This window comes from Condylostylus longicornis, unplaced genomic scaffold, assembly GCF_029603195.1.
Source record: "Condylostylus longicornis isolate FDR11 unplaced genomic scaffold, ASM2960319v2 ptg000077l, whole genome shotgun sequence".
Classification (NCBI taxonomy): Eukaryota; Metazoa; Arthropoda; class Insecta; order Diptera; family Dolichopodidae; genus Condylostylus; species Condylostylus longicornis.
The window spans coordinates 5,247,552-5,261,766 of NW_026578045.1; the positions used below are offsets into that span (position 1 = coordinate 5,247,552).

The 14,215-nt window shown below is 26.8% G+C and overlaps 2 protein-coding genes across 2 annotated transcripts; one reads left to right on the forward strand and one right to left on the reverse strand.

Annotated features, from left to right (window-relative positions):
• Positions 1-1,186: 1,186 nt before the first annotated feature.
• On the reverse strand, positions 1,187-12,495 carry LOC129612783 (uncharacterized). Its single transcript, XM_055526548.1, has 3 exons — positions 11,694-12,495; positions 8,015-9,724; positions 1,187-7,945 (listed from the first exon to the last, which is right to left on the reverse strand). The coding sequence occupies exons 1-3, from the start codon at positions 12,265-12,267 to the stop codon at positions 1,416-1,418; spliced, it is 8,814 nt and encodes a 2,937-aa protein (XP_055382523.1). The 5' UTR covers positions 12,268-12,495; the 3' UTR covers positions 1,187-1,415.
• A 466-nt stretch (positions 12,496-12,961) lies between these two features.
• Positions 12,962-14,003, forward strand: LOC129612812 (uncharacterized). The gene is made up of 3 exons (XM_055526590.1): positions 12,962-13,169; positions 13,245-13,297; positions 13,355-14,003. Exons 1-3 carry the CDS (start codon positions 13,051-13,053, stop codon positions 13,858-13,860), a joined length of 678 nt encoding a protein of 225 aa, XP_055382565.1. The 5' UTR covers positions 12,962-13,050; the 3' UTR covers positions 13,861-14,003.
• The last annotated feature ends 212 nt before the right edge of the window (positions 14,004-14,215 follow it).

Sequence of the window (14,215 nt, forward strand, 5' to 3'; positions counted from 1 at the left end):
AAATATGAGTAAAATTAAGTAGATATTGGACTCTTTTTGAGTTTTTAAATTATCAACAAAATATTTTAGTACATTATTGGAAATTCATTAATGTACTAAAATTGTAAACTAATCTGCAAAATTTCCAGTGTTGGTATATAATAAAATTCAATAGTGATATTTAAATAAAAGTACTTTTTTAATTTTAATTTTTACTAAATTCAAAATATTTAATGCATAAAAAATTGTATAAAAAACAAAGAAGGAATTAATTAAAAATATGAATGTAATCAATTCGGTGTCGAAATATTATTGCTAGAAATTTATTTATTTTTGTTTATTTTTTATTTTTAATAAATGAAAATTTATTAATAAAATAAATGCACTTGTATTGAATTATATAGAATTGCACATATAAAAAAGTTTAAAAAAAAAAATATAATTAATAAAAAAAAAAATTATATCATTTTATAATATTATAAACAAATATGTTTTGTTCAAGATATTGATATATTTATTATATAGATTTACTTCAACAATATTTAATAAAAGGTAATTTATTTAATATAATACATATTATATTTAATTAATTCATAGAATATTATTTCATATGCTTTCAAATTTAATTTCATTCACCTTTTTTTTTTTTTTGACAAATTTTTTCTTTTCGAACAAAAATTTTTTACTGGTAAAGCAACAACATAAAAAGCTCTGTATTCTAATATTTATTCCTATAGTATTATTATTATTATATAATAGTTTTATATTAATAATTTAACAAAATAAATTTATTTCTATAAAATTGTTAATAAAACAGTCATACAATAAAATTTATAATAGAAAACTTATTTATAAAAAAAAAATCCAATATGTAATTAAAATAAACAAAATTTATTGGAAAACATTCTTTTGAAACAGAAAACGAAAAAGATAATAATAAAACAAAGTTTCCTGTGCTTAAATTCCTTAAAAGCACCAATTAATTATGATTAATTTTATATAAAATAATTATATACCAAATTATACAAATATATACCTAATTTTCAATTGGAATATCTTAGTAGATAAAAAAGAAATAACATATTAAAACTATTTTATAGTTTATAATATAGCATTTTACTTAAATTTAAATCTTAAAGTTTTTATGTTTATCAATTCAAAACTTTAATAATTTTTTCATGTTGATCTAATCATGATTATTGCAGAATATAGTTATACAATATATGATTACATATATTTAAGAAAGAAGTTTTACTTTAATATAATTTACTTTTTTTTTTTCAAATATCTCTTAAAAATTATTATTACATTTAAAGAACATAATATATTTTAGCTATTTATTAATTTTATAATAAACTTAATTGTATTTATTTATCTTATTGTTTTCTATGAAAATCTTATTTTTTTAAAAGTAAAATTTATGTTGAAAAATTTTTTCAACTGGATTTAAAATTTGAATCTTTTGAATCAAATAAACGCTGTGTATTAAAATTTGAAGAATCCTTTGAAGTATTGCAGGTTGGAGTCAATGATTTTGTGCTTGTTTTTAAAACAATTCTATCACTATTTCCATCACTTTTTTGAGTTGTATTGCATAATGTTTTTGTGGATTGACTTTTATGTGCAACCGTTGTAGAATCTGCATTACCTATTTCTAATTCAGTATCTTGTTCTAAAAGACTACGCATTGCATGTTCTATTATTAAATCATCTTCATTCGATTCCGATGGAATATCCGTTAACCTCATACATTTGGTTGTGGATGGATGACATGAACCAATTTTCACCACATCTTTTCGAGATATAATTGGTGAAGATGTTGACGTTGCCAATGATGGCAATATACCAAGTTTGTTTTCGTTAGAATTTAAAGAATGTTGCTTTTGTGATAGCAAATGTGATGTAGTAGTCGATGTTATTTGAATTATTTGTTCTGGTGGTTTCTGGACAGGTTGTATTGTTATACTTTGTTTATCACTGTGTTGTCCACTTTCTAAAATAGTTTTAATAGGAGGACAAACTGATTTTTGTGTTATATATGTTGGTTTACGAATTTTTATGTTTTGATGTTGTTCAAGTTGAGTAATACATTTTTCTTTTTTGTTTGTTTCACTACTAATGTTAATAATATCCGTAACACTTTTTTCGGACAAATTTCCCGTAAATTTATTTGGCAGTTGTTGTATTTCTTTTATTTTGTCATTTTCTTTTGGATTTTGATTCATTCCTAAAATATCACCTGAAAATGAAGATTTCTCTATGAATGGCAAAAATGATTTTTGTGCAATTTCGGTAGGTTTAAGTATTTGTGATATAATCGGGTTACGTGTTTCTACTTTAATTTGGCTGTAATCTGGTACTGTAACATTTTTTATTATTACTGGACATTTATTTAGTTCTGATATTTTTGAAATCACGCTAGCTATAGAATTTGAGTCAACAGAAGAAGGTATCGGTTTTATCTCAGGACACTGGACAACCGTAGTGGAAGGTTTTTGTGTTAAGTACGTTGGTTTTCTTATTTCAATAGTGCTTTTTACTAATCTATGATCTTTTTGTAAATTTTCAACTGGTTTTGTTAATAATCCACCTACAATGATTTTATCATTCGTACTATCAACTGCTGTATTTTGGACAGACGACATTTTTTGAGTTATGTAAATTGGTTTTCTTATCAGATCTTTAATATTTTCCATTTCATTTTTAGTGCAACTAATAGAATTCTCTTTTAAAACATTTTGTTCAACTTCAGTTTTATTTCCTCCTGTCAAATCTATAGCAACATTTTTCTGAAGTGAAACATTGATATTCAATTGACTTCCAATATTAGGTGTTGGGAAACAATGTTCTAAATGTTTCACATTGTTGTTTTGATTTAAACAATCTTTTTCAACAACTGGATGAATTTCCGGGAATTTTAGAATATTAGCTAAATTGCCGCTTCCAGTATTTTTAATTTCTTCTTTAGATGTATTTTCATTCAAAGTATTTCCAGCTATGGGTGGATTTGTATTGATTATGGGATTTGTACACTGTATTTGAACTTCAGTTTTCTCAATACTTTTGGGTTCTGAATCTATAGTTGATGCCAAATTATTGTTATCCCGCACAAATTCCAATTCGTTTGCTCTTTGACCAGTAAACTTGGGAATAATGCCTTGCTTTTCAAATAGATTTATGTATTTGTTTACAGTTTGTATAGAAATTTGGAACTTTTTGGCAACATAACCAATACTTTCTCCTTTTGTCCTTATCTCATTGATAGCTGCCATTAAAACTGTATTTTCCTTTGTTCCTGGTTTAGAATAAACAGTTTGCCGGATTTTTCCTTTTCCACCTCTTCCTTCATATTTTTTCTTGACAATGTATTGTCCTGTAGTTGGATCAAAGACAATTCTTTGCTGTTGTTTTAAACTACTTGATATATTTGGAATTATATTTTTCCCTGTAGGATCATTAGTTTTCTTTACATTTATATTTTCGTTATTTTCACTCGTGGTATCAGTATCAGAATCAGAATCAGTCGAATCACTGCTATAACTTTCTGTTGATGAATGTGATGAAGTTGACGAAGAAGACGATGAAGAAGAGGAAGATGAAATGGTGTCTTCTTTTTTCATTGGATTTTCGTTGATGTTTTCAGTAGGATTTTCAGTTTTATTTTCATTATTGTTATCTGTCGTACAAGAAAGCCTATTTTCGTTTTCGACGGAAGTATTTTTTCCAGGATCTGACCCTTCCTGAAATGTAACAGTTTTTTTTTTGTTTTTGATTCTTTCATTATATTTGTCCAAATATCTTTGCAAAGTGTAAAATGATATTTTATAATGTTTCACGGCATTTGAAAAGGATCTAATACCATGTACAACGTCACCTATTGCATCCATTAAAATAACATTTTCTTTAGTTCCGGGTATATTATATTTAGATTTTCGGTTAACCATTAAATCTCCACAAACGTCCATAACCGCCTGTCGTCTCCTTTTAAGATCTTCTGTATTCATCATTTTAACTTTACGTTTAGGTTTATGAATTTTGAACTCCTCATAAAGTTGAGATTTAAGTGAAGGTTCATCCGCTGAGTGACTGATATTTTCTGATATGTTAACATCTAAAGTTTTACTTGCGGAAGATGTAGAGTCAACAATGGGCGTTGGTTCCACTTTTGCATCATCATTTATTTGCGTTTCTTGTACTTCTTCTTTCTTTTCTAGTTGAGACTCCAAATTGGGAAGTTCATTTAGCAATATTTTTTTCATTCGATGAAATGCGCATATGCCCACATTATATTTTTCACATAATTGCAATTGCGTGCCTTTCCCCATTCTATATTCCATTACAGCTTTTCTAACTGTTTCTTCTGAACATTTAGGTAACCTACCTCTTTTTCCTTTATGAGGTTGTTCACTTATGTTCACAATACTAGTTGTTTGAGAAGAAATTGCAATTGGAGGAGTTCCTTGTTCTTGCAGTATTTGCTTTTCTACTTCAATTTTTGGGATGTTAAAACTACGTTGAGTTTCCTGAATTGCCGAAATGTTATCCGAATCTCGCTTTTGTGGCCCTTTTTTTCTTACTAAACCTAATTTAAACAATTTTCTGTAAAAATGGATTTTCCGAATTTGATATCTGTCACAATAAAATCTTTGCGGAAGTTTACGACCTTTTTTTCTATCTCTGACATAATTTCGAATTGCTCTTACCATGTTTTTATCTTTTTCATTACGAAGAACGGTCAAATCAATTTTTGGTAATACCTTATTGGTATCGGTGGCAATTGCACCAATGTCAGGCTCTACATTGGCTTTTTCAGCTTCTTTATCATTTCCTCCGTTCTCCTGCTTTTCTAAATTTGCTAAATCTGTGTTAAAATTTTCTACTTTCATCAGGTTAGTTTTATTGGAATCAACAGGAACTACATTCAATTCTTTGAGGGCATTGATTCGTTTGTATATTACGGTTTTAGATATATGATATTTATTCGCCATATCGGCAACGCTTTTGTTCTTTTTATAAACTTGAATTGCTGCCTTATAAACTTTCTTTTGCAAAATTTTTCGCTCTGTACTAATCTTGCGAAAACTGACAATACCATCAATTAGCTTTTTTCTAATCTTGGATGCGTGTTGATTTACGCTAAGTCCGGTTTTTAATTTGTATTTTTTTCGTTTATAAAAACATTCTCTTCTCCTAGTGTGCCAAGCTAATTCAACCTTGGTAGAAAAAATTTTATTGCACCTTTTACAAGTAAAACGTTTTTTACTTTCTATTTTAGATTCTGGAACACTTAAACTTTCTGGAATTTGATTTGCTTTCAGTTCCGTAATTGTGTGAAGTACAGGCTCTTTATTTAAATGCGCATCTAATTGGTAATCTGATTTATTCAATAAATTCTCTTCATTTAAATTTTGTAAATCAGGCTGGATTTTTATGTAATCTTTCTTAAGAATACATATTTGATTTCGCACATGAAAGGTTAGAAAACCTTCATTAGCAAATACTTTATTGCAAAGATTACATTTATTAACAGCATTTGCGCCATCCTTTATTGGATGCTTTTGAGCCCTCAATGTAGACATGCAACTGCTAGATTTAAAACAAGCTTTCGTTCTAGTATGACCAGCTAGAAGGCCTTTTGTTTCAAATTTCTTTAAACATATTTGACACTGAAATTTAGTGGTCTCACTTTCTACTTTTTTGCGAGTAGATCTTCTATTCGAATTTTCTTCACTTTCAACCCCATTTTCATTCTCGTTCTCATTAATTTCAGTTTCATTATTAATTTCTACAACATCTTTTTCTACCAAAGGTGGATGATAATATTTCATATGTCTTAGCAAAAATCCTTTAACAACGAAAACTTTGAAACAGACTTCACATTGGTACTGCTCCTTTTTGATCTCCTCTGCTGTTTCACAATGTAGCTCTTCATTTTGGGTTTCCTTTTCTAATTTTGTTTCTTGAATTCCTTCTAATTTTTCGGTCTTGTGAACTACTACACTTTTATTTTCGGTTTCTTTCGACTCATCTACCCTATATTCACACAAAAAGTCACTTGGTACTTCACAAACTCTTCTACGCTTATGCCATGATAACGCGATTTTAGTATCAAAAGCCTTAAAACAAAGTTCGCATTTACATTTTGGAGGAATCTTCTGCACAACATCACAAGTTTCAGTTGGCAGATTCATTGTTGCAGGTTTTTTGTCTTCTTTCAAATCTGATAACGCAGTAGTTATAGCTTTAGGAACACAATTTGCTTTTTTACAGTGTATAGATAAATCACATGAATTCAAAAAAACTTCACCACAACTCTCGCATTTTAGTTTTGTTTCAACAATCGTTACATTTTCTTCTTTTACTGAGATTTGTACTTCGCTTGGCACTGTCGCAATTTTAGCTTCGTTTTTCGTGAATTCGCACGTGTTTTCTAATATGTGTTGCCTAAGCGTAGATTTTGTTATAAAAGACTTCATACAGCGCTCACAATCGTATGAAACTTTAGATTCCTCAGCCAAGGGGTTTTCACAATTATTTCTACGTTTGTGCCAAATTAGTGCGTGCTTAACTGGGAATGCTTTGGAGCATATTTTACACTTATATGGCAATTTTTCGGTGTGAAAATTTATATGCTTTTGAAGAACTTTTCTTGTCTGAAAGCAGCGATTACAAAATTTGCATTTAAAAGTGTCCAAATGTAATAAGTAATGTTTATTGAACCCCAGTCGCCTTCCAAAAAATTTCCGACAACCCTCATGGGGACATTTAAAGGGTGGTCCATTTACAACTGGTATTTTTTTGTCCTTAATTAATGTACGTATTGTAATTTTTTTAGATTTTTTTACAGGAGCTGAACTTATTGCTGATGAGGAAAGGGACTCCTTTCCAGATAGTGTGCTAACATCCATATTATTTTTCTTTTCTTTTTTCTTTTTGGTGTGAACAGTTATTGAATGTCGTATCAAACTACTTTTAAATCTAAAAGTACGAGGACAAACATCACATTTAAATGGCTTATTGTCAACAGTATGAGTTCTCATATGTGTAGCTAAGTAATGATAATCAAAAATTTCGGCGCATATTTTGCATTTTTCCTTTTTGGTCCAATTTCCCTCTACTTCTTCTGAGTTTGTAATTTGTTCCGACAAAGGTGTAACCGATTCCTCCGACTTTACAGACAGTAACAATGGCACTTTGCTGCAAGGATTTTCGCTTGTACTTTCCGATTCTTTATGGTCAATATTGACGTGTATCTTAAGTAAGTCAGCGGAATCGAGTTTCTTTTTGCAAATATTACATTCAAATACTAGTATATTTTCTGTTTTTGTCTCTTCTTTTTCTTTTCCATCAATGTCTTTCAATAACTTGGGGGGATGTGATAGCTTTATTCTGGAATCATGATGAATCTTTTTGTGGTAATGAATGTAATATTTATTGAAACTCTTTGCGCATAAGTTGCATTCAACTAACTTCTGTTTGCGATGTTTCTTCTCATGTAATAAAGCCTGATATTTTACTTTATAACGTAAATTACAATATTTACATTTGTATAAATCAAAAATACTGATTTGTTTACTTTTGAGATGTACTCTTAAATGTTCTTCGAGATTATGTTTTTTAGTGTACACTTCATTACAGAATTTACATTTAAATAGTTTTAGACGTTTGAAGCTTTCTGTCTTTTCTTCAGACGTAATAGAGTCAAATTTAGCTAGAGTTTGTAAAAGCAATTTCGATTTAAACAATGATGTTTTCGTTGCTGCTTCAATTGCAGTGTTAAGGTTTGCCTCGCTTGTTGGATCTTTCCTCAGATCCTGCACAGTATTTTTGGTGGCTTTACTATAATCATGTATTTTCATGATATGTGATTTCAAGTAAAATGGACTGGTTGTCTTATAATCACAAATATTGCATTCAAATTTTTCTCCAGTATGTTTTCGTACATGGTGTAACCAGTTAGCTTTCCCTAAAAAATTAGTTAAGTAAAAAATCAATAAATTAGTTAAGTTAATAAATATCTTAATTCAATACTTACTTCTAAAAAGTCTTTTACAATATGTGCATTTAAAACACGATTTTAATTCCTTATTTTCAAAATTTACTTTTGAAATTTCAGCACAAGGTTGAACGAGTTCCGTTTCGTTACTTTTTTTTGTTATTTCGTTTTCTACTTGTGCTGTACGCAACCGATTTTCATAATTTTGCCAAAATTCAGAAGCTTGATTGCTTTCCTCAAATTTTTTTGGACAATTTCTCTGATGTGACCACATAGTACCAATAGAATTGAACTTCTGTTCACAATATTTACAAGTGAAATTTCCAGTTCCAGTATGTGCTTTTTCATGCAATATTCGATATTCAACAGTTTTGAAAATTTTAGGGCAAAACCTACAATTTTTTTTATTTATCACTGAAGTTTCCATTTCTTCCTCCGGTAAAATAAAATCGTCACATTTTGTGGAATTCAAATCTGACACTGAGAGTTTTGGCCATGTTAAAATTTTAATTTCGTTATCATTTAGCTGATATTCTGTATCTGGATGAATTTGTTTCATATGATTATCATAAGCGGCTCTAAAACAGTATCTTTCTTCACAAACACGACATTTAACCGAACAGTTTGGCTTATGCTTTCGCTCGTGTAATAGTAGGTGATTTAGTTTCAAAAAACTTTTACCACAATATTGGCATTTCAGTCTTTTTCGTGTTCTACACTTGATTTCTGTGTGCTCTACTGTTTCAGTTGGTTTTTCAGTTATTTTGCCAGACTCAGAATTTGAATTGCTTGGAATAACTTCATTGATTTCTGAAAAATTAACTTCATTTTTTTCCTTTACAATTTCAGCAGACATTTTAATGATTTTTTCATTTTGATCCTTTTCATTTTCATTTAAAAGTGGTTCGGAAACTTTACTGGTACGGAATTTTTGTCTATTTCTTGGATGTTTCCTCATATGTTTTTTATAAAAATCTAGCCTTCTAAAAAGTTTATTGCACATTTCACATTGATAACAGTTTTCTGACTGTTTTATATTGTTTTCGTTTTCTTGTATTTTTTCAGGATGATACTTTTGTAAGTGAAAATTAATATACTTCATCTTTTGAAATTTTACTGGGCAATAAGGACAATGTCCAGGTAATTGATCAGACCCACCGCTAGAGTTTGCATCTTCATTACTTTCATTATTAGCTATCTCAGCAATAGTTGCTGATGCTTTTATAATTGAAACTTTCTGCGTATCATGAGTAATTGCAGATCCTGTATATTTATTGGAAGATGAATAAGTGCCCTTAGTTTTGGATATTATAAGTGGCGTTGTTGCTTTCGAAGCAAATCTAGGTGTTGTTTTGTCTTGATTTGTAGCTGACAACAATGATGGAGTAAGTGATAAAGGATCTGTGTCCTGCTTTAAACTTGAAAATGATTTAACACGAATATTTTCAGGAGCATTTTTTATTCTACCGAACTCTCTATTTTCACGAGAAAAATTTTCAGATCTGCCAAGATTAGAATTCTGATTATTACTTGGTGTCGAACAGACAGCTAGTGAAAATGTTGCAACCGAAACTACGTTGTTTAAAGGATTTGAATTCGATTTTTTTTCACATTGTGTTTGTTTGTATAAATTTGGTTGCCTATCGCTCGTATGACATATTTGAAAATGGGCTCTTAAGTCACGGTTTGACTGAAAGGCTTTAAAACATATGCGACATTTTGCTGGCTCCAAATCATTTTTGATATTTTCTGTAAAATAAATAAAAAATATTTATTTAATTCACACTAAATTATTTTCTATATGAAAAATAATTATCTAATAGTATTTTGTGTAAAAAAACTTATCTTTATATTTATATACAAAGTATATCTTTGCAAAAATATATTGATAAAAAGTTTAAATGAATACAGTTTTTGCCATAATGCACCTACGTACATGATACAAAAGCTAGTAGATGAATTATGTACCTACCTAGTTAAACTTTAAGATATTATTATTATTGGACCAAAGGAACAATACGCAATGTATTTCATATACAAGATAAAAATTTAAGTAAAATTAGATATTAGAATATTATACAAAATTTTTATCTGCAAAACGCAAACCGCATATTCTCGCATGTGAGGCAGCTATGCTTAATTTCGATATATACATATGTATATAGGTAGATGTTTATCTATAGAAATAGAAATAATAAATAATTATAGCAACTTACACGTATAGAATACACTACTACTAACTTGAAATTTAATTGTGTTCAATTTAATATTTGTAAAAAAGCCTTTTTATATTTTGCCAAATTTTATAATCTAAAATCAAAGATAAATTTTTAAATATTAGCAGGGTCTATAAATTTTCATCATCTTTATTAAATTTTGTTAAAGTATTATGTATTTATCAGTTCTATCATAAATTTATTATAACGCATATTATGTATAATTTTATTTAGGGAGAAAAAATTATTAAATTATTTATTTTTAACAAATACATAATTATTTAGTTTAGGTTTTTGAACAAATTAGTAAATAAAATTATATATAGTAGGTATACATAATATGTACATATTAGAAAGTATATTATGTTCCCTAGCTTCAGATTTTTGTATTTGCGAGTATTATGTAGTTATGTCAGAAAAACTGGAGCAATAATTTCATTCAAATCTATATATTAAAATTCTTTGTATTAAATGATATTGATGAAAGTTAAAAAATTTAATAATGTTAAGATAAAAATTGAAAAATATAGGATAAATTATTAATTTAAAAATAAATAAGTTTTTAGGTACATTATATCTTACTATTATACATATTAAATTTAATTTTCAATGTAGTATATTAATATACATTTAATACAAACTGCATTTGTATTAGTGCACATTTATACAATATTCTATTCAAATCGAAAAATAAATTGGTTCGTTAATATATAGATAGATAGATATGTAAGCACCTATCCAATTCCAGATACATTGTTCAAATTTTCATTTATTAAATTTATTTTCTTTAGGATTTAATAGCGACTAGATTATGGCATAATTAGAAAATGGTAGATTGGACTCACCTACATTATTTGCAGATATGTATGTATACAAAATACAATATAAAATTTAATTCTTGCTTGTAAATTGAAATAAGAAGAAAAAATAAACAATAAATACTATTATAAATGTATTATTTTTTTTTCACATGCATAAATGCATGTATCAAATTTATAAATTATGTTTAGAAATTTAATAAATGCATGTTTAGAAATCCTAACTACATATTTAAAATAAAATTAGGTAATAATATCCATTATAGTTATATTAATTATGTAGTTTAGTTAACCAAGTTTGAGAGGAATTTACGAATTTGGGTGGGTATTATTGCCGAATATGCCGAACTGGATTTAAAAAATAATAAATAAATCAATGATTTTTATATATAAATTGGTTAAAATTGTTTAAACTACTTAATTGAGGAAAATTTAAACACTATACATATTAAGTATTAAATCTTATTCAAACATTAATATTTTAAATATAATTTTCTTGTATAGGGCGAGTAAGTTACCTACATATTAGTAATATAGTAAGTTACCTACGTATAGATGTAAATAAATAAACTTAAATCACTTAAAATAAATATTCATATTTAATTTATAGGTAGATACCTACTTATTTTTTCATAAAAATAATTGCTTTTTTTTTTTTTATAATTATTCAAAATAAAAACTTACCAATATTATCTGGTTTAAAGTCTATTGATTCATGAAAAATACGATTTGATCTTGTATTATCAATATCTAGAAAATTTCTTGAATTAAATGATACCGTAGGTGATGATATATTTGGGATATCATTTATATTAGATTGTTGAAAAGTATTTCTATTAATTGATTTAATATCTTTTCCTCTATTAAATTGCAGTAGTTGATTATTATTATTATTGTTATTGTTAATATTATTAATATTATTATTATTATTCAAAAAGGATAATTGAGTTCCATGATTTCCATATAAAATATGACGTGAAAATAAATTAAAATTTATAAAATTTGCATTGCACAAACTACAATAAAAGGAGAATTCCTTATTTATATTACTTATATATATTTCACCGCATTTTGAGTGATAACCATCATCGTATGTGGTGGTATCTTCAATTTTTTCTTCCTCAAAATCGATATCAGGAATTTCTTGTTTTATTTCAATATTTAAATTAAAATCACTATTATTAAAATTATTTTGATTATTTTGATTTGTTGTTGTTGGTGGTATAAAACACATTGCTTTATTCTGAAATCGATCCATTTTTAATAAAAAATTGTTTTTCTTCTTGCTGTTCAATTTGCTTTCTTTTTACAAAAAAAAAAAAAAAAAAACAGAAAAAACAAAAAAGGGCAAACAAACACAGAAAATCTATTTTATTCTCATTATGATAGTTTTTTTTTTTTAATAAATTACATTTAATCACATAACATTTTCAACACAATTTGTGGATTAATTGTATAATAACATGAAAAATATTAATTTTTTATGCATTTTTTCAAAAAAATAAACGTGTAATTTTTTAAAAGAAAAAAAATATTTGATTATATTATTTTTTTGATGTGATGCACTCTCTTCGTTCAAAATGTATATTGAAAAATTTGAGAGATGTATTTGTTGACTTTTAATTATGTGTCAAACAAAAAGACAGATAAAATAATTCATAAATAGTACAGTAGTGGTGAAAAAAATTTTTGTAAAAAATATTATAGGAAATAAATATCTACGAATTTTATAAAATAATATTATTAATTTTGAAATACATGATTTATTTTAACAAATTTTAAATAAATACTTAAATTTTTTTAAAAAAATTCTTTATTTTTACGAAAATTTTTAATGTTTAACTATTTTGAATTAAATTTACATTTCAAAATCAAATTAAATAAACTTTTTCTATTTCAACTATAGATGGCTAATTGACAGATTTTATGAAAACAAAAATATATTATAACCTTTAAAGTGTAGTAACGTGAAATGAATATTTAGATACTATTTCACTTAATGTTTACAATTTGAAATTAGAATTTATTTTTTTATTTTTTAATGGCTTTTCTCAAAAAAAAATTTGAAGAGCTTCCAGAAGATGCTGTCATAATATCTCAAGAGCAAGCATATAATTATCAACTTAAACTTATACATAATTGGGACAAACTATCAGAAGTGTATGATATTTAAAATTTTTAATACAAATATATATTTTACAAGAATTCTGAAATAATAGATATATAATTTATTAGATGGGCTTTAAGATTCGGACCAGGTGTTCTAGGAGCTATTGGAGGCTTATCAGGTTGTTACACAATTAATATAATTTCATTACTTATAAATTTTAAAATATATTTTGCAGGAATCTACATTAATAAGCACTTTAGAACTAAACTAAAACTAGGAAATTATGGAAAATTTTCAACTTACTTGCCTATTGTTATTTTACCTGCATTATTTTCAACAATCAATCATAAAGTTTCTATACAAAAATCTATTATTTTACAAAGTGAAATGTGTCCCGTTTGTATTCAAATGCGTGCGGCTGGTTTTCAAGTCGGGTTAGGTACTATTTATCCAGCAGTTATAGCACCATTTGCAACATTAATGTTTGCGACAAGACATTACACATACAGATTACCTTCAATAACAGAACAACCAAAAGAAGTTTTTAAATTAATTGCAAAATTTTCTAAACCATTGAGTGGTTTTATAGCTGGTTCTGCTATAGTTAGCATGCTAGTTGCAATGTATATAACTTATTTGGAAATGAAGCAATATTATTCACTTCAAGAAAAATTAGAAAAATTATCAGAAAAATATGATCAAGATACTTTAATTACACAACAACGTGTGCAAAATATATAGAGCAAAATCCGATTTCTTTTTCAAATAGGACAAGAAAATCGTACCAGTTGTTAACAAAACGAGAACTGAAATAAAAGAGTAATACAAAGGCTCGTAACTTGAAAAGCGATTAATTATGTAGCAATCATAGAAAATAAAAAATATAGGTACCTACCTAACTAAAAAGTGTTGTTTTTTAAATATCTTCAAAAATATTAAAGTCATTCATTATATTGATATATTTTATCAAGTATGATCTCAAAGTTCTTTATTTTAGGTTTTAAAAATGTTCATAGATACAAAGTATGTATTATAACAATTTTCTTAATTTACTTCTATTACAAAATAAAATATCATAAGTAATAAGAAATTATTC